Source organism: Ammodytes marinus (assembly GCF_949987685.1).
Source record: "Ammodytes marinus genome assembly, chromosome: 19".
NCBI classification, from domain to species: domain Eukaryota; kingdom Metazoa; phylum Chordata; class Actinopteri; order Uranoscopiformes; family Ammodytidae; genus Ammodytes; species Ammodytes marinus.
Genome location: NC_137223.1, coordinates 9,565,881 through 9,590,289, shown reverse-complemented (window position 1 = coordinate 9,590,289; position 24,409 = coordinate 9,565,881). Strand labels below are relative to the sequence as shown.

At 41.4% G+C, this 24,409-nt stretch overlaps 1 protein-coding gene across 1 annotated transcript; it reads left to right on the top strand.

The window, feature by feature from the left end:
- Positions 1–5,592: 5,592 nt before the first annotated feature.
- Positions 5,593–21,050, top strand: dusp10 (dual specificity phosphatase 10). Its single transcript, XM_080048415.1, has 4 exons — positions 5,593–5,712; positions 6,971–7,812; positions 18,416–18,787; positions 19,864–21,050. Exons 2-4 carry the CDS (start codon positions 7,017–7,019, stop codon positions 20,127–20,129), a joined length of 1,434 nt encoding a protein of 477 aa, XP_079904541.1. The 5' UTR covers positions 5,593–5,712; positions 6,971–7,016; the 3' UTR covers positions 20,130–21,050.
- Positions 21,051–24,409: the final 3,359 nt, after the last annotated feature.

Genomic DNA, 24,409 nt, shown 5'->3' with positions numbered 1-24,409 from the left:
ACATATTGCATCCAGTGCTTTGAAAGGTCTGTTGATGCTCAAATGATCAATCTAGCAAGAAATTTCAGTGGAACAGGAAGTCCTTAAAGAAATTAAGCAGATGGTAGTTGGCATGTAAACACTGAGGACAGTTGAGTTCATTTTGTGCGATTGTTGTTGAGAGGTGAAGACGTCAGACCTAGAACGGGTTGAAGTGAGATTTTGTGATCGGTTGAGGCCATAATGCAGAAATAGTTCATATGTCAGTCAAAGCCTTTAGGTGAGAAATTGAACCATAAACTAAAAGAAGATCAGCTGGAGTGTCAGAGTAAAGGGTAAACACTGAAAGCAGTCGGAGTCATTTGTGATGAACATTTGAAAGTGAATAAGATTTTTTATAACGTTGTTCAAATGTGAAGACGTGAGACCTGAAAAGAGTTGATGTATGAGTAGTAGTGGGAATGTTGTATGAAGAGTAAGAGATAAAAGCAGTGCCACTGATATTTTTGTTCTAATAGTTTTGGGCATATTTTATGTGATTTGTTCTTCTTTGACTAGAACTCAATGAAACCAAGATGTTTGATGAGCCTTTGTTGTTGTTGAATAAAAGCTCAAAAAGTTTTGTCTGACTTTCATCTGTGGTAATGCCTTGTAAAAGCCATTTATTTGTTGTTGGTCTGTAGTTAAGGACAAACACATGTAAGAACATGAAAAGTGAGTAAGATATACAATTTGTTTATAGACTTCTGACACATTTAAACACGATTACATTTTTATCTCCAATTTATGTAATGTAATGCTGACTAACAATCCTTTCCCTGTGGAGTGATGAGATTCTAAGATGTGTTTGCCAATTGACATGTTAATGTCATATGTTAGTCACTGATCTTATCAGCTTTTCAGATATCAAAATGATTTTTTTTTTTAATATATTTTTTGGCATTTTTCATGCTTTATTGATAGTTTGAAGAGACAGAGGTGAAATGGGGCAGAGAGGGGAGTGACATGCAGAGAACGACCGTGGGCGGTAATCGAACCCGGGTCTGCTGCTGGGCCCAGCCCAGGGGGGGACGCCCTACCAACTGAGCTAAGGCCGCCCCCCAAAATGATTTTTTAGGGGTTGTTTCTCACCATTGTGATGTTTCAGATGTAAACACACGTGTCAAACTCTGAATCTCATGTTTGCCACATGCGGTCAGTACAAAAGCTTGGAAAGGAAATCGACTTTCCATCCAATAAATCAAAAAGTAAACAAAGATCTGGAGCCATGGTGTGACAGTATTTCAGATGGAGGCACCATAATGCATTAACAGACTGGGTTTTTTTCCCCTTTCATTCGGTTTTTCAAACCTCAGACATGTTTGTACAACGATAGCCATTGCCACCACACAGAAGGTTATTAGGGGAAACTGTCAGTCCTCCGTTAAGCTCTTGTTCATTCAAACAGGTAAGACACGTTTGAAGCCGTGTGTTATGCGGTAACGCACTGGAAGCTGATGAATTTGCAGAAAGTATAAAGGGGCATAGGTCGACAGGCTGTTGAATATTTGGCAGCATCCCCTCTGCCATCGCTGGCCATGTTGCTTTTCAAGCTGTTGGGTCTGCAGTAGGTCCATCTGCGCCACTCCCTCTTAGCAACCATCAGTATAGCATCATTTTCCAATTTCTTAAATCCTCCGCACTGAAAGATAAATGAAGTTAATGACCAGATGGGATGACATAGCGGGAGCGAGGGGGGCCATCTTTAGAATATTAAAGCCTAAAGACATCAATTAGTAAATGGACTTATTTGTAATTCAAACACTGTCTGCCAGGTCTCTGTTAAAATGAATGGATGTATGACAAGTGGTTTCCAAGGTTAAGTCAGGTTGAGAACTTCCCGCGCAACTCTAACTGTGACATTAAGTGTGCACCTCGCTGAAGACAGGAAGTGGTTTGGGTCTTTAATCAGTGCCAGCGAATAGCGCGCCACCATCAGTCATTTTTTCCACGCCGAGCAACAAAAAGGGAACTAACCACTTGACTAGGTTTCACATCAAAGTTTGACATTATCTCGTATAGTGTGTATGTGTGTGTGATCTCTAAACAGATACACTAAGCCACACTGTCATTTTTTCCATGGGCTGACCTTTCATGAAGGAAGGTGGTCGGCTCAATCCAGTTGAAGATCTCGAACCTCATGCTTTTGAGTGTTCAAAATTAAAGAATAAAAAGGCTTTTCACATCTGTAAACTTTTCACTTTCTGTAATATACAATAACTCTGTGGATTTACCTCTAGTGTCAAAAAATCTAATTGGTCTACTTTTGTTTATGACCAAATACTGGCAGCTAGTGACATTCCCTTAAACCTCAGATGTACTTTATGTTTTGTGTTATTACGCAAATGTTAGCCTGCTCTGCTAACATCCTAAACAACAAAGGTGGCCATGGTCAGAAATCAACATTAGCATAGCCATTGTGAGAAGGTTAGCATAAAGTTAACATTTAGATCCATCCCCGATTTTTCGCCTCACAGAGCTCTTAGCAAGCTATTTAATCCTTTTTTTTATGAACACAAAGAAGAAATGTTTAAATATTGAACACATTTCATTTGTTTTCCCCACAATATCCACCCATGACATACAGTAGTGTCTCGCAACTAAAGCATAATTACATTTTCTATGGTTCTTTGCTCAAGTACTCAAAGCAACACTCTCTCTGTTAACAAATATAGCTTTTCATTTGACAATGATGCTTGAATGAACACAAATCAAGCCGCATTTCCCTCAAAATGGATCTAGAAAAGCTAATTAATAGTATTATATAAACTTAATTTCTAGGTCATAGGGTTGACATGTTTTGGTCCAGAAATCTTTCATCCACAAATGTAATTGAATTTAGCAGCGATAGCTTTGAGGAAGAAGCACAACATCCAGGTGAACTGTTAGCTTCTGAATTCTGCTTATTTGTTCCTGATCATCATCACAAACACATCATCATAATAACTGCACCACCTGATCGAAACACCAATCTCTTATCAAATCTTTTTTTCACAGTTTTCGTATAATGTGAACTTCGTTCTTGGTAAAGCCCTCGTATAATGCAGCTACTCATTCACCTTATTAGTGTAGATCTAAAAGCTGTGACACCAGTAAACAGAAAAAAACATGGCGTCAGCTTGACAAAACATAAAGCCTCCTGAAAACCAGCCTTACAGGAAGAACTGGTTGAATTTTACAGAACTGGTCAGGTCACCCAGCACGCTGCAGCCAGTGTTTGAATTGCCAACAGAGTTGTTTCTTTAACACCTCATGTCTGCCATTACTGCTGTACAACGATAGCATAGCTGATGTTATTACTGTCTTTTTTTAACTTGAATGTTCTTGTATACCAACTAGGATTAACTTTTATTACCTTGACATGTTTCGACTGCTAAACTTCCTGCAGTCTTCCTCAGAAGCGTCAGCTGTTGCAGTTAATTTATCACAATAGACTTGATTAACCATTTTGGGTTGTTGCCCTTGTACTTGAAGATGGTATTTTTAATAAATAACCAGTTATATTAGTTTAATAGTATAATATACTCTTCTGTAAAAACCACGTATCTACAAACATTTTAACCATTTGAAAAGAACGCATTTTATTTCAGATTATCCAATAGGTTGTTGTTCTGATCCAAAAATCTGTATTCGTTTAGACTTTTTTTATTATTCTTTGATTGTATTGTGAACTATTGTAAAACTTTACCTCAATGGGCCCAATCTTGAAAAAGGTAGTATATTTTTTGTGAAATATCTTAATCTGAAAAATGAATAAGGAAATTTAAATGCCCGTTGCCCAATTAAATATAGGGGAGTGAAAAGTAAAATATTTACATTGAAATGTAGGGGCTTAGCTGTATAAAGTAGCATAAAGTCAAAATAATCAAACACAAGTACCTTAACATTTTATTAAGGACAGTATTTGTCCGTAAATGTACTACAATGAACTGTGAAGTTCCACTTTTACATAATTGAACACCTAATACTTTCAAACCACCAAATTTGGACATATAGGCTAGTTTTCACTGGACAGACCAGGATATTGAATCCTGACTGAAAGACAAAACCTTTGAGCCTCCTCCTCCGGTGCTTGTTCACTTTACCCTTTATCACAAGTGAAACAGCAGGAGCTGGGAACCCAATCTGAATAGGCTATGATCAGCTGTGTCCATTTAAAAATAACTGTACAGAGGGCTGATAATAGAAGCAATAATACATGCCCTACATTGTTTCAGGTTGCCAATGAGGATAAATAGAGAGCTCAGATTATATCTGGGGTCTAAAGCAAGCGAGACCCTTTCACCGCAACATGGGTCCTGTCATATGGGACCATACAGTCAGCCAACTTGGCACTTGCTTTAATAGCGCCCCTGCCAAAGACTCCTACTTATTACCACCAATAATGTTACCTCCCTGTCTAACATTCAGGCCACTGTTATTGTCTGACACATGCAAGAGTCTAGACTTGGTTCATTATGTTAAACTTACAGCAGAGAGTGGTCATTTATGCACTACTCCAAGCTTTAAAACAGGAAACGCTAATTAATATTTTTTAATTGATAAAATGAGTAAGGGCTGATATTAAGCAACAACCTCCTGCAGTCTGTATTGTTTGCTCTGAGTCACATTTTATTTGAATAGATATTTCATAATCAGAACAAAATGAAGCATGCAACTGGTATATAAGGTTGTTTTGGTTTTCAGCTTGTGTCATGGGGTTTATATTATTAAAGATTAATTTACTGTACCAATTCTCAATAATAATATAGGCCTAATGGAAATTCGTATGGATAACTCTCAAAGGCAATATTAAATCAATAACCGGACTATTGCTCATTCTCTTAAAGGGTCTTTTTGGGGTAGTTCTCCAAATTGAAAAAGTAAGAACAGAGTGTGTTAAGATTGTAGGACCCTGCATTTGGCTGGATAAATAAAATTGACTTGACTTGATGAAAACGTCTGGATTCATTGCATGGCTTCGTTTTTTTTCTATGATTGAGCTGAAATTCTGAAAATTAACCTGATTTTTATGTGTCAAAATTATAGCCTTCATGAGACTAATTGTCCAATACACCATTGAATACATTATTTAACATTTGACATAGGCCTACTTATTATTATTTTTCATGTCACTGCAGCAGGAGGCGGATCTCAATGCTTTTTATTTAGTTTATTTGTCTCGACTGTACGTTAACAAGCGGCACGTGAAGGTACCGTGTCTTCTTCCTTGAGCCCTCCTGGAGAGACTTTTGATTGGCTGCCAGTGACATCATCGCTGCTCGGTACGTGGGGCTGCTCTTTTTTTATACAGTCTATGGTGGGGCTGAAGCGAAGGCGATTCAAACGACAACCCTCCTCCTCCTCCACCACCACCACCACCCCGTCTCCCTCAACCTCCTCCTCCCCAGCCACAGAGGCAGACGGTTCGGCCAAGTAAGTCCCTCCCCACGCGGGGCTGGACCCCACTGTACAAGAGGATCACATTTAATATTAATGAAGACGCGCATTGGCTCGCGCCCGCGTCAATCCCGCCACGCTATACTTCTGTAGGCTGGCAGACTTCGTTCAATATTATTTCTGGGGGAGCTGGGTAAAAAAGTAGCCTACTAAAAAATGTTGCCGCTCCACAACACCGGGACGGACTGAATGGAGGCAGCGTTGTCAGCGCGCCGACACCATAAATCCGTCTGCACTGCATCGCGACACACACCGGTAAGCAGAAACATACAAGGCAAGTTTGGGATTTTTTTTAGTGTCCATGGGCGCTATATTTGTTTTTATTGAAATGCACAGTCATAGAAATTTCACCCGACTCTATAATTAATGAAGAGGAATATCACATTGATGCAACCATTCTGGCCTGAAGGTTTATCCCTGCTATATTTTTATTTTTAATTAGGCTACACAAATTAATTGTTTTATTATTATTATTATTTTTCTACTGCTGATATCTTATTACATCCCGCCCGTGCGACAAAAGTAAGGATGCCATCCCTTCCTTTCTAATGCAGCCATCATATTTATTCTTCATAATTATTATTTTGTGTGTGTGTGTGTGTGTGTGTGTGTGCGTGTGTGTGTGTGTGTGTGTGTGTGTGTGTGTGTGTGTGTGTGTGTGTGAAATTGGTTTCCTTCAGTGTTCAGCTCATCCGATCAGTTCGTCTCGGTCTGAAAGCCATATCACATTCTCGGCACGTTCTCATGCCGGTTTCCTCAATGAATTTTTGCCATGAATGATTCCTGCCTTATTGCTGAACCTGCACCGTGCTACAGCAGCTATGGATGGCAGCAGCGGTTGGGACAGGCAATGCTCGGCGGGTGCCTTTACATAACATGCCAGTGTGACATGCTTTTAAAAAGGGTTGGGGCTGATGATCAAAAGGAATTGCCACCCCTGTACCCTCTTCTTCTTTCTCTTTTTTTGGTACCCTGACTTGGGGGAGAGACCAAACTGCGGTGTAGCGTTGATGCAGTATTTTATCTTTTTTTTTCTCTTTCTCTCTCTCTTGTTATAAAAGCTTCGGATCAGAGGGAGCAGAGTACACACACACACACACACACACACACACACACACACACACACACACACACACGGGTGTACAGTATCTGGAGGATGATTCATATTAATTACACTGAAAGGGATTCAGTTACAGGAGACTCTCTGATGATTTCACAGTTTATTATTAGTGGCCGGGTCTGTCACGCCTAACATTTCCCTACTGAGCTGGGTGTAGCCCCGCAGGTGTTGACACTGCTAATATTTGGCTTCAGCAGCCGTTTAGTAGTTTGCATGTTGATCAAACACAGACAGGAGGGAGGTCGGCCCTCTTCACACTCTCATGCTCGCTCGTTCACAGCCTTGATCTTAATCAGTGGACACAGGCAGAAGTTATTGAACCAAACTTGTGGTTTTTAATCAAAAGTTTTTTCTCCACACGCCTCATATTTTTGCTTGTCTTCGTTCTCACAGGGCGGCTTGTTGACTTCTCCGTAAGTGTCCAGCCCTCGGCCTCCCCATGCCTCCATCTCCCCTTGACGACAGAATTGTGGTGGCGCTGCCAAGGCCGATCCGACCTCAGGAACTCCAACTGCGCCTCGACACCACCAGCTACCTGGACTCTATCGCCAGCAGCAGCCTCAGCAGCAGCAGCAAGACAGTCATCAGCACCACTGTGGTGAAGATCCGGACGACGGCCAATCTTGTAACGTATATGCCCTCATCCAAGGGCTCCACGCGCTCCTTGTCGTGTGGCTGCAGCAGTGCCAGCTGCTGCTCTGTGACTACCTATGAGAAGGACAGCCCCAGCAGCCTCAACCACAGCCCGGTGAGCGCAAGCAGCCCCAACCTCAGCTATGCCGGGACCCCCACCCCTATGGGGGTCAGCAACCATGAAGCGTTGAGTGCCCCCAGTCTCCACCCATGCACCCCCAAGTTGTCCTTCAGGCTCATCCACCCCAATGAGCTGGCCAAGCGGCTGGCCTGCTGCCCCATGGGACACCCCGTGGGGCCTGTGCCGGTCATCATCGACTGCCGGCCTTTCATGGAGTACAACAAGAGCCACATTCGCGGGGCCGTGCACATCAACTGCTCCGACAAGATCAGCCGGCGGCGGCTGCAGCAGGGCAAGATCACGGTGCTGGACCTGCTCTCCTGCCGCCAGGGCAAGGACTCTTACAAGGGCATCTTCTCCAAAGAGATTGTGGTTTACGACGAGAGCACCACGGACCCCAACCGGCTAACGTTCTCCCAGCCGCTGCATGTGGTCCTGGAGTCCCTCAGGAGAGAGGGCAGGGACCCCATCATCCTCAGAGGTATAACAGCTAAGTCGGGTTTGTCAAGGCTCGGGGAGAGGGGGAAATAAGGCTTTTAAAAGAACACAGGAAGAGGGATTTAATCAATTTAGACATATGAAAGCAGTGTCCGATTTCGCTTAAAAACAATATCAACTGATATAAAACTAGTGTGGTGACATAATAATGCTTTGTGTTTGTGTGTGTGTAAAGCCTGTAAAACCTTAACCTTTTTTGTTTTGGTCAGCTGATATTACGTTAAAACACACTGATTTGTGCTGAAATCTACAGTTTTTGCATGTATAGTCACGCTGCTGCCCAGTCTGTCTACATCAACCCCCTTTTACACAAACATATGCACACACTCTTCACCAGCTTTCTATATGATGATGACACACATTAAGCATTCAGCAGGCAGGGAGTGAGAAGCAGCTGTGAGTAAATAAGGCAGCCTATTGAGATAGCAGTGTGACTGGGTCGCTGCCATGTTTTTCTATCTTTGGTGTGTGTGCGTGTGTGTGTTTGAAGCTTAAGCAGCATGGCGTGTTGGGGGGCTGGGCCTTGAGTGTTTTTTCTTTAATGCCTCCGAGTGGAGCGTCTGATCTCTCCTCTTTGTCCCCTGGTCCTTCTCGAGTACGATGTTCCTTTGGCTGTCCGTCCGAAGCCCACCTCAGTGGGAGGTTCAGTCAGACTGTCTTGATTATTTTCTTCCCCCTAGTCTAGTCCTTGCCAGTATCTCCCATGTGTCCATAGCTACATGTTGTTGTAGCCTATATTCCATTCCACACAATCAAATTCTTTTGCCGGTATTGTTATTGTTTGATATTTTTATCAAAACAAAACCAACCCCAAGAACTCAAATTTGAATGCTGGTCATGTCTTGATTCCATATTTTTTTTCTTCCTCAAATACAATTTGAAATGTATCTAAATGAAGTGGTGATTAAGACTTAAAGGAATACTTCACCCATACGGAGCCGGGGTTCTATCATTATAAAATATACATATAATGAATAGGTATGGGAATTGATAAGAATTTAACGATTGCGATTCCGATTCCGATTCTGCTTATCGATCCGATTCCTTATCGATTCTCTAATCGATTCTCATTGGGTGAGAGAATAAGTACAAATGTGTTTGTTTGTATTACATCTCTTTAATATCTGATCAGAAGTGTGTCTAGTGTGTGCCTTGAAAGATTATCAAGAGTAGGCTACTTTAGTCAATTTCCACATTAATTGGTCCAGACAAAAAAAAACAGAGGAGTCACCAATCCAATTCTTAAGTGCAGCACGCTTTTCATTATTAATATAATGGCCCGTCATCAGACACACGTAGCGGATGGTTTTATACACATCGATCGCTCCATCAAGTTATCCAAGGCAGAGCTTTTTGTATGGGCAGGGATCGTTATTTTAAGTGTGTCTTACTGTCTTTATGAAGTGTCTTGTTAAGCGTTTCTGGCTGTGTTGTTTTGGGTTCGTCTCTAGCACCGAGCGTAAAGGCAGCATTATAACAGCTGATGAACGAGAGTAAACAGCGGTTAAGGCAGCGGTCAAGAAACCCTTTTTGCTTAGCTTTATGCTGCTCTCGCCTTTTTATGTATCTTCCTCTTTTATCAGCCCACGTGTGTGAAGTCATGACGCATTTGCAACTAGCGGAACCGTTAAGCAGGCATGTTAACGATTCCAAGGAATTGGTTCACTAGGCACTGGTTCTGAACAAGAACCGGTTCTCGATTCCCATCCCTAATAATGAATGAGGTTTTTCTTCCCTCAGTCTTCCCTTGGCCCAGCTGTCCTGTTAATCCTACCCTATATTTTCCCATGTGTGATGTCACACAGGGTTAGACAGTGAGACCATAAAACACTCTTTCTGCCTTTTCTCAGGCTAGGATGAAACGATTTCTAAAATGTTTGCACATTTATACTACATAGGATCTCAGAGTTCAATACACCTTCATATTTCTACCGGTGAAGTAGGTCTTTAAAGGTTAAGTCAGCGATTCTGGTTAATGCTTGTTGACAAAATCACTTTTTGTCAAAATCAGTGAGAATCTCCTCACAATCAGCTATCTGTCTGCACTGTGTGTGCGCTGAAAAAATCTGGTGTTAATACACAGCCTCGGCACTGTAAATTGGTATATAAACAAAAGGAGCCAACCATAGCTAGCAGCATAGGCGTTTACAGAGCCTATGCCGTGTATTAACATTGTACTTTATTTATTTTTAATTTTTTTTACCGCATAGGGGAAAACGGGGTAATTTGTCACATGGGTTGGTTGTCACAATCGTTATATCTCGGAACCAGAAGGCGCTGTCTGTGAAATTTTGGTATGTAAATATCCAGAATTGGGATCAGAGGTCACCTACATAGTCTTCCTTGGAGTTAGACTGCTGAATTTGAGGTGAGACGACTGTTTGTGTTTTTCATGTCAAATTGAAAATATTTAGCTCCTCAGTATTTTTCTTCTAGGCTTTTACACAATGGGTTTATAACAAAACACTTGTTACCCATACAAAGTGTGAAGTGTAAACTATAGTTTAGATTGTGGTTAGCAAGCTAATTAGTTGTCAGATGGTTGTTGGCCTTGATGCTAGCAAGAAATTCAAGTTGGGGTTGGTCGTCACATTTTTTGGGGGGTTGGTTGTCACATGTTATCTCAAGGCTGCAGCCAGAAAAGGAACCCAATAACAAAATAAATTGTCAAGCTGTATCCTCACTGACACCCCAGAGAAGGAAATAATAGAGCAGGAAAAGGCAGCTAGCATGCAAAAGAAAAAAGGACTACAAAATCAAAACAACCCAGTGCATCCCAAGCTAGACCTGAGGGGTATACTACAAAGCAAACTCAACAGAGCCCGGCTCTCTTTTTTTGATCTGGTTCAACATAACACATACCCTCGCTCAGAGCTAACCGGTATCACGAAGGCAGTTATCAACCTGTTATGTTGAACGATTGTTTCAGCTTCAGGCTCTGTGCGCGTCCCCATAAGAGGGGGCGTTTGGCCGTCATTTGACTCTGCTTCCGCACAGACTGGACTGATCTTGTGCCGCTAACTTTACACTAACGGACTGATTGCGAGCAGCTGACTTCGCTGACTTCACAAGAGTTTGTCAGTCTGAATGATCACAGAACAGCAGAAAACAGAGAGCCGAAAAAAACTCATACTGCAAATAAGAAGAGTGGAATGTTGTCAGAAAATTGGGCTACTGAATTGAATAATTTATTTTACAGATCGTTCTCGCAGTGAGAACGATCTGTAAAATAAATTACATTAAATGACATTATAAAGCAATTAAAGGTTGAACTCGGATTTAAACAGTACACCATTTAGCCTAGTTGATAATCCTACACTTAAGAATCTGATTTAAGTCTGACACTGTCCCCTAATGAATAGCATAGCCTATGTGGAAAATCACGTTAGTTTTGGGCCACATCAAAATTAATACAATATAGAACGCTTCATTAAGAGCCAGTGTGTGTAGATCGCCAGGTAAAATCATTTGAGGTGAGAGCATGGCGCTGCATAGGTCTAGGCTATTTTACATTTTCTGCATCAATAACTATGCATGTGGCAAAAAGCTGCAGCGCGATGTTACAGTTCACTCTAATGTAAGCCTTATGTCACGGCTTCGTTTCGTTCATTAACTTACTGATCAATAAGTTTACTGATTTAACTAGTTTACTCAATCAGAAGTATCGCTCAGACAATATAGTCAGGTCCGCGCCTCCGCGGGATTTCAATAGGTGTAGTTTCCTTAAAGGGCAGCGCTCTAAGAGCCGAATTTAAACTCAAAGTCTGGAACAAAAACTGGTCTGGGCAGGTTAGCCGTGCAGCCTCTGTTACCACGGTGATCTAGCCAGGTAGAAAGAGAGCCACCTTTCGGTTGATACTGAAAACTCTGGCTTTAGACTCAACAGACCTCGCTCAGCCCTTAATCTCGCTTCGTAGTATACCCCTCAGCTGCCAAGGCTACAGTAAGTTATGTAGGCCTATTTGTCAACTTGAAAATGCAATTAAACTTTCAAATTTAGTTCTACTTTCTTGCCTTCTTTTTAAGATTATTCCCATTAAGATAACATTGTGACAAACAACCCCATAGTGTTTGACAACCGACCCCTTGATGGGGTTGGTTGTCACAATGTGTAAGGGTGTCTTTGATGATTAATTTCTTCTTTATTACAATAAGATAGAAAAAGTGAGGGGTACACATTTCAAGCCAACACCTTAAGCTTCAATTTAATGTAGGAATGACTATTGAAAGATGTTTAGGTGATGAGCAATTCTCACTAGAGTAAAAAGTGTGCCTACTTACCCCGTTCTCCCCTACAAGGTATGTACAGGTAGCAGATCGTGAAGAGATATTCACTTCATTTGAAAAAAAGGGATTTTGACAACAAAAAACATTCTCCAGAATAGCTGACACTACCTTTAAGTTTCTTAAACTATATGCAAGCTTTTATAAACTGGGGGGAAGCAGACAGAGGATTGGGATTATTCGAAGCTGTAGTAAATAGTGACATATTTGGACCATGCTAATTTATGCGCATACCACCGTGCTGGTCTTAGTCATGACTTATCGTAATACGTTTTTTGTGTGATTCTCGGCTCTAGTGGAAACACAACATCTTTTCCACTCCCTGCCCGGCTACAGCTCAGAGCAGTAACAGGCTACATTTAATCCATCAGAATTGGCATAAACAGTGTGTCAGAAGTGTCGGAAGGTTTAAGGGCTTGCGATGTAAACAGCAGGTCTTTGGTGCGAGGGAGGAACTGAGCCTGTGGGTTATGAAAGTGATAGACACAGTCTTCATGTTCTGACAGACGGTCACACTCAACATACTTCGTCTCACAGCAATGTGCTGCTTCTGTTGTTCTTAGTTTACAATGCAAAGTGTGTTCATCAGCTGCCTCCCATTTAAAACATAAGACTTTGGTTCAATTTGAGCCAAAACGGGTAGCAGATTTCACAGTTCACTGTGTGGCTAGCTTAGCCACGCAACGTTTTTTGAACCTAGGAAAAGATATTGGCTTCCAAATAGAAATTGGCACATATTAAATTGTATAATTTCTGTCATTTTGAGGGTTTGATAGTAGCTTAGCTAAAACATTTTTTAATGGTGCAAAAATATAATGTTTAAGTCTCACTGCTCTCATCAACTTAACTTTCTGTAAACACTTCCCGATCATCACAACACATTAAGACAAAGTTAGCAACCAGCTTGTGAACATAGCAGAGCATTTAGCAGATATTTACCTCAGGAGTTGGTGGAGACCAAAATAGTGGAAGAAGACATGACTGCAAATGAATGATCATTGGCTTATTTTCAAGGTTACTGTATGTTCTGTAAATGTCGTGTTTAAAGCTTGTTTAGCGGCATAAATGCCAAAACTGGTCAAATGGTTGTCAGGAATTCTGATCCTGTAACGTATTGAATCTGTGGCTCTCTGAACACAGGTGTATATTTCATAAAGATATACCGTACTTTTCGGCCTACAAGCTGCGACTTTTTCCCCGTTTTTCGACCCTGTTATTATGGTTGTCTAGAATAAGAAGAACTTTTGACTCCAGAGAGGACTTGGTGTGAGTCTGGAAGTGCTTGAGGAAAACCAAAAAGTCTTCCTCTTGCATCCACCCAGACCCATTTGCGGTGGCAATACAGCCGGGAGGGCCATCGCTGGTGAAGGCGGGATGGATTTTTTTCCTTGGGAAGATGAACATTGGTGGGATGGAATTCCCCAAGGCATTCACTGCACAGGCCAGTGTGATCAGTGTCCCCCGTTCCGCAGAGGTGACTGCACCCACTTGTTTAACCCCTTTTCTGGCCACAATTTTTTCAGGATTTTGCACCGTGGTGATTCCTGTATAGAAAAAGATTAATTTAGTGCTTTTATTCTGTAATGCTTTTATTTTATAAGGCTGTGAGCCTCTGGAAGGAGTATCTGAGGGAGATATTGATCATTTCAACCATACCCGTCTCGTCCATATTCCAGATGTCCTGTGCAGCAAATCTGTTTTTCTCCAGGACAGAAGACAAGTTGTTGAAGAACTTGTTAACGTTTGTCTCATTGAAACTTGTGGCCCGTGAGAGGCTTGTAGCTTGCGGGCTTCTAATGGACAGACTGGGGTGCCTCTTCAAAAACGACGTGAACCAGTCGGCTCCAGCCATCCCTTTCTCTACCCATGTTTCGGGGCACCGACAGCTGTAGGTCTTTGCCAAATCATAGGCGAACCTCCGGACCTAAAATATATACATTGTTAATTCAGTTCAGTTCAGTTTCATTTGGTCATTGTTACAGAATAACAATAACATTTTGTTAGAACAGAACACAGAATTGTCCACCCATTTACAAATGATACATAATTTAAATCTCCATGAATCGCCAACTGTTACTTTACGCAAAATAACAATAACTCCCCATAATACTAATATAATTAGTAATACACAACAAATTTACATAGCCAATAGCCTACTCTAGCTTAATACATATGTAGCCTACCTCCTTTGGGCTCAAACCATAATATAAATCAGCTGCCTGCACCAGGTAGTCTTTGAGAAGCAGCTCCTGCTCTATGGAGAAAACCCTTTTTGAAGTCCAGTACCCAACTCTGGGAAGTGTCTTTGATCCCTTGGACTCCAACATCTGCCTCTTCTTGTGGAAGCGGTGCAGGGTCACATGGCAAATGCCATATGTTTTGGCCACTCCCCTAACTGATTTGCCCTGTCTGACCTCATTTGAAGCCCTTTCCAGTATTCGTAAGGGGACTCCCCTGTCTGTTATCCTCTTTCTGATATTTGGCATGCTGTAAGCAAACACATGTTTCCACTGACTTTTACTCATTATCATTACTTTTATGTGATTTTATGACATTTTACATTTAATTTGCAATACACAGTACACATTTTATTTTTTATTTACACATTCTACCAATATTTGCAACTCTATCCTTAACCTTAGCTAGTTTTTAAAATATAAATGAAACATGGTTGGTGATACTGGGACAGTTGTAACGGGGTGTTACAACTGTCCCAGTATCACCAACCATGTTTTCATCTCATGTGAGCTAGCTTGAATGCTAGTTTGACACTTGTTAGCCATTTTTACTTTTAGCTTACAAAACAGTGATTCTAATAATACTTGTTTGGATTCATAGACATTTGATATAAGGACAGAATCCAAAAAAGTACGTCTGGAAGAAAAGTAGATTTTTTACCTCAAAAACAGACTTTTGTCGATAACTTCTTCTTGAAGTACCAGATGTGGCTCTCCTTTTGAATGAAAGGAGGGAAACTGACGGAGCACGAGCACAGTGAGTGTCATCACTCTAGCTTGTTTGTGATTGGAGGAATTCAAGGTGTTACATCCGTCCCGTGTTACAACTGTACCCGGTCTCCCCTACACAGCACAGTATATATTCTGTAGCTACTGGGGATGGGCGTTAGTAATCGAGTACTCGAGTACTCCTCGTTTCAAATGATCTCGATTGGTGGATGAGGAAAATCGTTTTTTGTTTTTTTTAGTGTTTGTAGCCTTTAGGCCGGCCGGCGGGCCGCCCCTATTTTAAAATGTTATATACGTGTACAAAACGGCACAAAACGGATATATAAAGTTTAACAAAATTAAATATTTTGATCCAAGTTAAATAAACTAAGCGTTGTGTCAAACAGAAACCGCAAATAACTGCCACCTCCGTGCAGCGCAGCCAGTGTGTGGTCTCCACAGCACCGCGGAGCTGAATGCGGTGCTGGAAAACTTGGAAAGACACGTAAAGAAGCCAGGCTGACTTCGGGCACATTCGAGCAAACGACATTTAAGAAGCCTTTATTATGGAATATAGGATTGAGATTCAAAAGCCGACGGTATAACGTTCCGTTAACGAGGAATTAGTCGCGGTAATTAGTCACGGACAGGAGTGAGCATTACTAGCCTTGGATATACTAGCCTACTACTTCTACTGCTTTGGTGAGTTATTTAGCCTATCTATGTGTTTAAATTGTAGGACAATAATTTTATTGTATTTGCTGCCCTTCTTATTTTAAATGTCTATTTTGAATGTTAGCCAACTACAGCCCATGCTTTTTTTCTCTCTCTTTTTTCTCTCTCCACCGCAGACCTACTCGATCGGTTTAAATTGTGGCCCGCTTATTTAATTACTTTCAGTTAGGAAAATGTGTTTTAAACTTGTGGAAAATAAATCCTTAATATCATATGGCAACTGTGACTGTTTGACACAAGCATTGAGCGCTTTATTGCGGTCAACCGTTGTTCTGTAGACAGATGCGTTGCGTCCTAAAAATAGAAAAAAGTTTAACGAAGAATCGATTGATCCTCGAGGAATGCAAGCGATCACACGAGTAGCGAAAACACTCGTGCCCATCCCTAATAGCTACTATTGCACAAAATGGTAACACTTACGTACGTTATGCAAATATGCAACTTGTTTGTTGAAATGTGGGAGCTTCCTCAAGCAGCCATCTCTTTCCCGACAATCCCCTCTGTGCACAAACTCTTACATATGGTAATTAAACATTATAACACCTGCGGCTTATTGTCCAGTGCGGCATATAGTACGGAAAGTATGGTACATAGAATTATGATTGATGTTGTATTATGAAAAGTTGTACATGTTTAATTCAAATGAAGTGCATTTCATTGGATACAGCTCTGTCTAATGAGCTCAGAATCTTTGGAAAGTTAAGGAAAAAAGTCATTTCCAATGGAGATAGCCTCCCCTCCCCAACGTCTTGTTGACTTTAGTGTCAGAGGGTCTGCGATGACTTCCCTTTCTTTTATTTACAACAGTGTAATTATTTCCATGGCAACCCACTGTAGCGGGGGCTGTGTCTGTCAGTATCACTTTCAACGTAACATCAGGTTAATGTCACTGTTCACCGTTAACAATTGGGCTGTTTTATGGTGGAAACACTGCGACAGTTGACAGGAGATCCCCACCTGCCGAGTCACTAAGGGGGAAGTTGTGCGATGACCGCACATGGCATGATGTCAACTCTTGCAATGTGGACAATACATGAAGTGATACAATGTGTTTATGTATGTGTATGTGTTTGTGTGTGTCTGTCTGTCTCAAACCCCCCCCCCAAAAAAAAAAAAAACACACACTGCTGAAAGGAAACTTTGTCTGCTGTCAACAGGTGCAAACTAGTTATTTGGAGAAGTGCATATGTCCAGTGAGAAGTATATTAAAAATGTACTTCATCTATTTGCTCGCAAAATAACATGGGGGCTTATCATGTAGTTTATCTATTGGAAACTATCATAGTAGCTATTTTGGCCATTTCCCTTCTGCCTCTCAAATTGACTTATCAGAATGGAGACATTCAAATTGCAACCAAATGTAACTTCTGGATGTGGTCTCTGAGGATCATAGACTTCTGTAATGTTTTAGTGCTTCCTAGCTCTTTAAAGTGAATTGTCGCTGCCTTTATCGGATGTGTATGCAAAGCTTACTTGTCCCACTCGGTCGTAAAGTTTGCTATGTGGCCGGACAGAAGCTTGAGAGCATGTATTTATAGCATGGAGGGCTCCAATGGGAATTGAACCCTTAACCTTGGCAGTGTTTCATGTTCTATCCCGGGAGACCAAGGTTAAATATGTCATGAGGAAGGAGACAGGACACACACAAATGAAATTAAAGTAAATAAAAAAATGTTTGACAGTTTGATTAATTAATTTTTTTAGCACAGTATGAGCTTAAAGGCCAGGACACACCGGCCCGATAATCGCCGTCGTAGAGTTTCGAGGGGACGGAGACACGAATCTGTTTGGTGTGTGCCGTGAAATCGGTCGTAGTTGATGTCGTCGGGCTTCTTTTGAGCCGTGTTCAATCGGACAGTCTTTCAGTTTGAGCAATTTGATTTGTGGAGGGCTAGCGAATCAGTGAAGCCCGGAAGTGAGGCGGGTAGCACAAACAGCTAACAACAGTTAGCCATCGTTTTAATGTGTTTGTTTGTTTCGTTCAGCGAGTACTCACATGCATCAACCCTTGTTGACTGCTCGACACCATGCTCGACACTCTTTGCTATGGTGCACTTTATGGTCCATAAATATAAATACGTATTTCTATGGTCTAGAGAGCCGTCCCATCATTTCCGGCTTCTGTATTTTTTCGGGCCACAATACAGATTAGCGCCGCCTGCTGTTATGGAGACATTACGTCCCTCGCAAGCGCAGAGCGTACGGAAAGGCAACAGTCGGTTTGGTGTGTTCTTTGCACTTTTTTGGCCGCGACGAGAAGACTGGAGCTCCCTGAATCGGCAGTCACCATTTTCGGGTAGTCGGACTAGTGTGTCCTGGCCTTAGGTCACCATCTTTGGATGGTCTAGAGGGATTGACAAGTAACCACTAAGTCGCTGATTCAATCCCCAGTACCAACAGAAGAGTAGACCTCCAGTTGTAAACCAGCAACTTCTATTACATCATTACATCACACATTGTGTACTTGAGCAAGGCACATAACCCTGAAATGCGCCATGGGGGCCGAACTATGGCTGACCCTGTGGAAAGATACATTTGAATTACCTTTTTTTTACTAACCTTATGTGAATCTGCTTGTGTTAATCTACAATAGAGAACTAAACGTAACTTTTTGTTTTACAGGAGGCCTTAGCAGCTTCAGGCAGGGCCACGAGAACATGTGTGAGCACTCGCTGCACCTTCATCACGAGGGCTTGGACTCGGGTGCTTCTGCGGGCATGACGGGGCCGCTACCTCACCCCCTGCCCTCCACCCCGGACATAGAGAACGCAGAGCTGACGCCCATCCTGCCCTTCCTTTACCTGGGGAACGAGCACGACGCTCAGGACGCCCATCTGCTGCAGCGCCACAACGTCGGCTACATCCTCAACGTGACCACGCACCTGCCGCTCTACCACTACGACACCGGCCTCTTCGTCTACAAGCGCCTGCCCGCCACCGACAGCAACAAGCAGAACCTGCGACAGTACTTCGAGGAGGCGTTCGAGTTCATCGGTATGAAATAGCATTCACTTAGATGACCAGCATTCACTGCATTATAAGCATGAGCTAACGTAGTCACTCCAGTATTCTCAGTCTTATGACGTTTTAAAGCTACAGTGTGTCATTTTTTTCATATATATGAATCTCGGCTACATCCAAGCAATATTCAAATGACAAAGAGTTGATTAAGCCGATTCAGCTCCACAAAACTCTCTCTGTATTTGACAGTATGGCAGCGTTTACAAACTGGTGTCACCCCCCCAGAAAGTGGCGCAGGAGTTCAAGAAGCGCCCACAAAATGTTTCAGTTCTTGATTCTACTGCTAAGAGAAAAACCTGGACGTACAGCAGAAGGAATAACATCCATGCACCCACAGTGTTGTTGTAATTACCCAGAATTCCTCATGGTGGCAACAAAAGTTACGCACTACATGGTGGCAACAGAAGTTACGCACTATAGCTTTAAGACAATGTAACGTTTAGTGTGGCAAGCAACTAAACCAAAGATTCATTTTTAAAATGTCATATTGTTTATGTCAAGACTCTTTGTTAAAACAAGTCAAGTTAAAAAAAATTAAGAAAATAGATAGAACTTGGTGAACTGTCGCTTGTTTATTATGGGGTGATCCCTCAGACAGTAGAATGAGGGAATAGGGAAGGGAAGCTATGGAAATCTATTGTATTTATTAATTATTATGTCAGTGTACATTGGATTTAATGTCAGGACTTAGTAGAAGTTATGTATATTGACACTGCTCTGAAATTCTTTATTGACTTAAGATTTGTTAAACTGTGCATGTATATAAAGTATGTGTACAGAGTGGGATACTTGATAGAAACAAATGTTACAAAGCACTATATTACTATGTTAATTCTCTTCTCAGTTTTCAAAGACTTAATGCTACAGGTACATTCCTGTTTATATACCAAACAAAGGGTTTAATAACCCTCAGCGCTAGACAGATTCCTGGTCACTAAGGAAGTTTTTAATCATATCATCATATTTTGTGGCTGAACTTCCTCTCTGTGGACACAAAGCCTTCACTATATGGCCTTTTAATTGTTTCCATTGTTCCTCTCTCTCTGCAGAGGAAGCACATCAAGCAGGTATGTGCCTCCTGATACACTGCCAGGCAGGCGTGTCACGTTCGGCCACCATAGTCATCGCCTACCTGATGAAGCACACCTGGATGACCATGACGGACGCCTACAAGTTTGTCAAGACCCGGAGGCCCATCATCTCCCCCAACCTCAACTTCATGGGCCAGCTGCTGGAGTTTGAGGAGGACCTCAACAACGGAATAACGCCACGAATCCTCACGCCAAAGCTGACCGGTGTGGAAACCGTTGTGTAAGCCAAAACCGACCCATTCGACTCGAATCGACTCGACGCTCACACTTGTTACTCGCTCTCACTGTTTTGATTTTTAGTTTTGAAGAGAGAGACCAAGGCTTGCTCTATGAGCTGGTTTTTGGAGAGAGGAAGAGCCTGTGTTCTTCTCGAATCTCCTCATGCTCATCTTGGACTCCACTGGAGTGCCAAAAGCTCTGGGTTCAGTGGTGGTGCAAAAATGCCCAAAAATTCCCTACTGTTTGGAACATGGCCAAAGTCCCGGAGGAGAGGACACGTTGGAGAGATAAAGCTAGAGAGAGGTAGCGGTCAGTGGAAAAGCTTTTCCATTTGTGACCGGCCGCTGAAGAGCAAGATAAAGAAACTCTGTGCTTTTGGGGCAATTACCGAGAAGAGAAACTCTTTAAAGCTCACACTATGGTGCACAGTTCATGTTTGCAGACTCAGACGGGGTTGGCCACGGCAGTGCCTGTCAAAAAAACAAATATATATAAAAAATAAACAAAAACGATCAAGACTTGGTTTGGTGTGTTAATGTTGTTCTATTTTTATACAGGGGTATATGGGGGTGACCATGACAAGCCCACAACGGCTTACTGTGCAATAATTTCAGAGTGGAATGCAACGGAGACCTTGATCTTATGTGTATATATATCGGTATATGATTACGAAACATTTCCAGCTCTTTGCTGAAATGCCATTTTGATGTTGATGTAATTACTGTTGTTCAGTTCTATTCGTTTATGTTCATGGTGCATACAGTTATGCTGTAATATTTAGCGCAGATGTGTGTAAGTTTTTATTTGAGTTTCTTTTTTAACCCCGAGTGCAGCTTGTGAGTTTACGACATCTGCGTATTTCCAAAATACACAGAACCACAAATTCACCTTTTTGTTCGTTTGCTTCAGTATCTTCGTTTTGCCATTCCTGCATCCACATATGCATATATTTGAGCTCTCTCTATATATATATATATATATATATATATATATATATATATATATATATATATATATATTACTAGACAGCCATAAGAGTTTTTTTTAAATGCTTGGCTGCTGGAAGAGGAAAGGACACTTTGAATGAATCAGTGAGTATTGTAAAACAGGGCTACTGATGATGTTTAATCTAAGAGAACGGAGGAGTTTCAGCACTGCCTGCTTCTGTTGTCTCCACTGTTCTTTTTACTCCCAGTCGTCCACGGGCCAGCTCTGTTGTACTGCACTCTACAGTTGCCCGATGTAGCTAACATCTACATGTTTTTGTGTCATTGCCCTTATTTTAAAGTGGCTATGTGGAAGTTGTTCCTGGGTGAGCATACCCATGACAAAGGCATAAAGAAAAACACTGATGGTCTTGTTTGCTGTCATCAGAGGAAAATTGAGACTGTTTTTAAAATATTTAAAATTTCCTCATTGCTAATTTAAGCAGTAGCAGAATTGAGGTACAGACCTCAAACAAACATTCAGTTAGTCCCTTGGGTCACGCTGTGGTGTGATACAGGGGTGGTACAGTACAGTAGAGCATGGTGTGACCCGGCCTCATCTTTTGCAACTCCCCGTCGCTGACACTAAGCTTGAGTTAAGTGAGCTCTGTCGCTGCCATCACGTGCTGTTCTAGTGCCTCTATCAATGCCTTAATTCATGTGTCACCACTACCGGGCCAGCGCATGGGACACCATCACGTGCAGGGCCAATGCAGAACACACACAGAGGTCGAATTTGAACTCTCGGACAGAAGCAACTGGCTCCCTCTTGTCCTCTGTTAAAACAGAGAGTCAAAGAGTGTCTCTGCTGCTCCCGATTCATATGCAGAATTTGTAGGTGCTTAGCATTCAAAGATGCTTAAAAAAAACTAAAAAAAACTTGAGGTGAAAATGCATCGTTATGTAACTTTTGATCTCGTGTTGGCATTTCAAGGAGAATCTGAACACCACCGTGAATTGTAAAGAGTATATTATGCACGCGCACAATGTTCACCCTCATTCCTGTTGCATCTGAATATGCTCCTCTTTGGTTCATATTGCAAACTATTACATGTAGATAGATAGGAAGAGAAAGACTTTCTAGTGCTGCTTCTTTATTATTTCATTCTGATGCAGACCGCAGTTTTTTGTTGATGAACAGAATCTAAATTTCGCAATTCAGCCTTGTCAGTTTTTTCACGTTTGACTGTCTCAACTGTCGACAGTTTCAGTGGAAATTGGAAACCAGGTGGGATCCGTGTGTTTTAGGGTGTAGTTCACTGGCCGTTTCAACCACCTGTATAACACTATAGCACACAGTACAAAGACCTTGTCTTGACGAGATGACTGTGTGCATGACCGTATAAAAAGTAAGCATTTAAACTACATAAAAGCGCTGAATCTTCAAAATATAAAGTTTCCTTTTCAAACTAAGGTTTAAATTAAACTTCTTTTAGACTGAAAAACCAATGATTTGATAAACCCAAGGGCTGTCAACGTTTCCAACAAACTAAAGAGCATTGAGTTCTTAAAGTGAAGGTAAAACAAGATCTTGGTACTGTATTTTATAGCTCCTACCAAACTGACTTGAAGCAATTTCCTTGCAAATTTTGGTTTTGTTTTGGTTCCAAATTTTCATTTTGTTTCGGTTCAGCTTTACTTTTTTTTTGCATGAAAATAAAAGGCATAAAATGAAGCACAGGGCTATCAGTATCATTGTGAAAATGCCAGAAAAAAACAAACATTTATTTTGCAATGTGCCCTCGGTGAACCATTGCTTCTGGAAAAAGTACATCTGAACCCAAACATTTGGAAAACGATCACATTTGTGTATCTGTCAGCAAGACGAAGGAGAACACGAGGAGTTTAGTATAGGCTAGCGAACATCAACACCCAGCGCACTCAGTACAGCTCGACAGCACCGACATCCAACATGAAAAAAATCCCTGTGAAAAGTCATGCTATGCAAATGAAAAGGTTGTGTCTTTACTACCATCACGTTGTTTTGTGAGGTCTCAAGCGAACGTTTCAAGCATGAATAACAGTTTGCGGCCTCTGGTTGAAGTGTTTTTTTTTAAAGCTTGACCTATTGACAAGGTTTAAAGGTTCGACAAGTTTAAAAAAAAAAAATTGTGTGGCGATGTGTGTGTCCTCACTTGTATTTCTGTTGCTGTTGTCATTGGTGTCTACTGGTGCTCCACAATATATTTAAAATACAAGTTAAAAAAGAAGGTATATAATAAGAATTTACCACACGTTTGTAGCTTGTAAATTTATATTCAGTGATTTGCAAAAAACAACAACAACAAAAGACAGACACTTACCATCTGAGCCAATGTTATTGTAAGAATAATGTAACTTATTTTTTCGGCCCATATGCTGATTCATACAACCGCAGCTGCACATGGCTTTTTTGTATGTTATGATCTATTTGACTGAACAATGTAACCGTGGTACTGTACATTACTCTCTCTCTCTCTCTCTGGTCGGAAAAACAAAGCATGCTGTGTGCTCCTTGGTCTGTGAGGGACACTCACAGACATTATGGTGCTGTATGTCTTTTCCCACACTCACTTTTTGTGTAGAGGACATAGCCTGATCGACAGCTCCAAGAGGCATCTGGGTCTGTTCCCTTTTTTAGTTTGGAAACCCGGTTCTGTTTTAGAACAACAATCCAGAAGTCACATTTGGTGTGCACTCTTTTACGACTATAGACTTGTTTAAGAGTCTCTGCGTTGGGCTCAGAGGCTCCCAGTGGAAATGGGCTTTCGCTCTAAAAGTCTCCTTTTATTTCTTTGTGTCTGTAGTAAATGGTCAAGTATATACAATATATAAATATATACATCTCTATTTTCTTTGTATGCATATATTCAGTACTATTTTTGCACTGACCTATGGACAGATGGATTTATTTTTTTCCACAAAGGGTGCTATTATAACGGAGGCCTTCTCCCACACCTTTTTGCATGTTCTTTGCTCAAAAATTCCTCAACTGGTCTGTCATTTCTCCTACTCTTTCTCCTACTACTCCTTGAACTGTTGCGATTGAAGCACTGTAATTTTGTAATCCCTACTTGTGAGATTTGAAATAAACAGGGAGGCTTCAAGTTTGGTTTGGCGTGGTTGAGGTTTATTCCCCCCCCCCCCCCCCCCGGGTTTTTTTTTCCTGGAGGAACTCATTTCGTTGTCCACTGAAAGAATAAAAGTAGAAATATTTAAAAATGTTTACATTTAGTTTTAGCTTGTTTGTTTTTCTGTTGTACACCTTAAAAAAAATACAAACAAACATGCCCGATTTCATGGTGTATTTAAATGTTTTA

Bases quoted from the DNA above. Each gene is read 5' to 3' on its own strand.
- dusp10 (XM_080048415.1), top strand. From the start codon at position 7,017: ATGCCTCCATCTCCCCTTGACGACAGAATTGTGGTGGCGCTGCCAAGG. The intron at 7,813-18,415 runs GTATAACAGCTA...TTTGTTTTACAG, and splicing joins GGACCCCATCATCCTCAGAG to GAGGCCTTAGCAGCTTCAGG. The intron at 18,788-19,863 runs GTATGAAATAGC...CTCTCTCTGCAG, and splicing joins GGAGGCGTTCGAGTTCATCG to AGGAAGCACATCAAGCAGGT.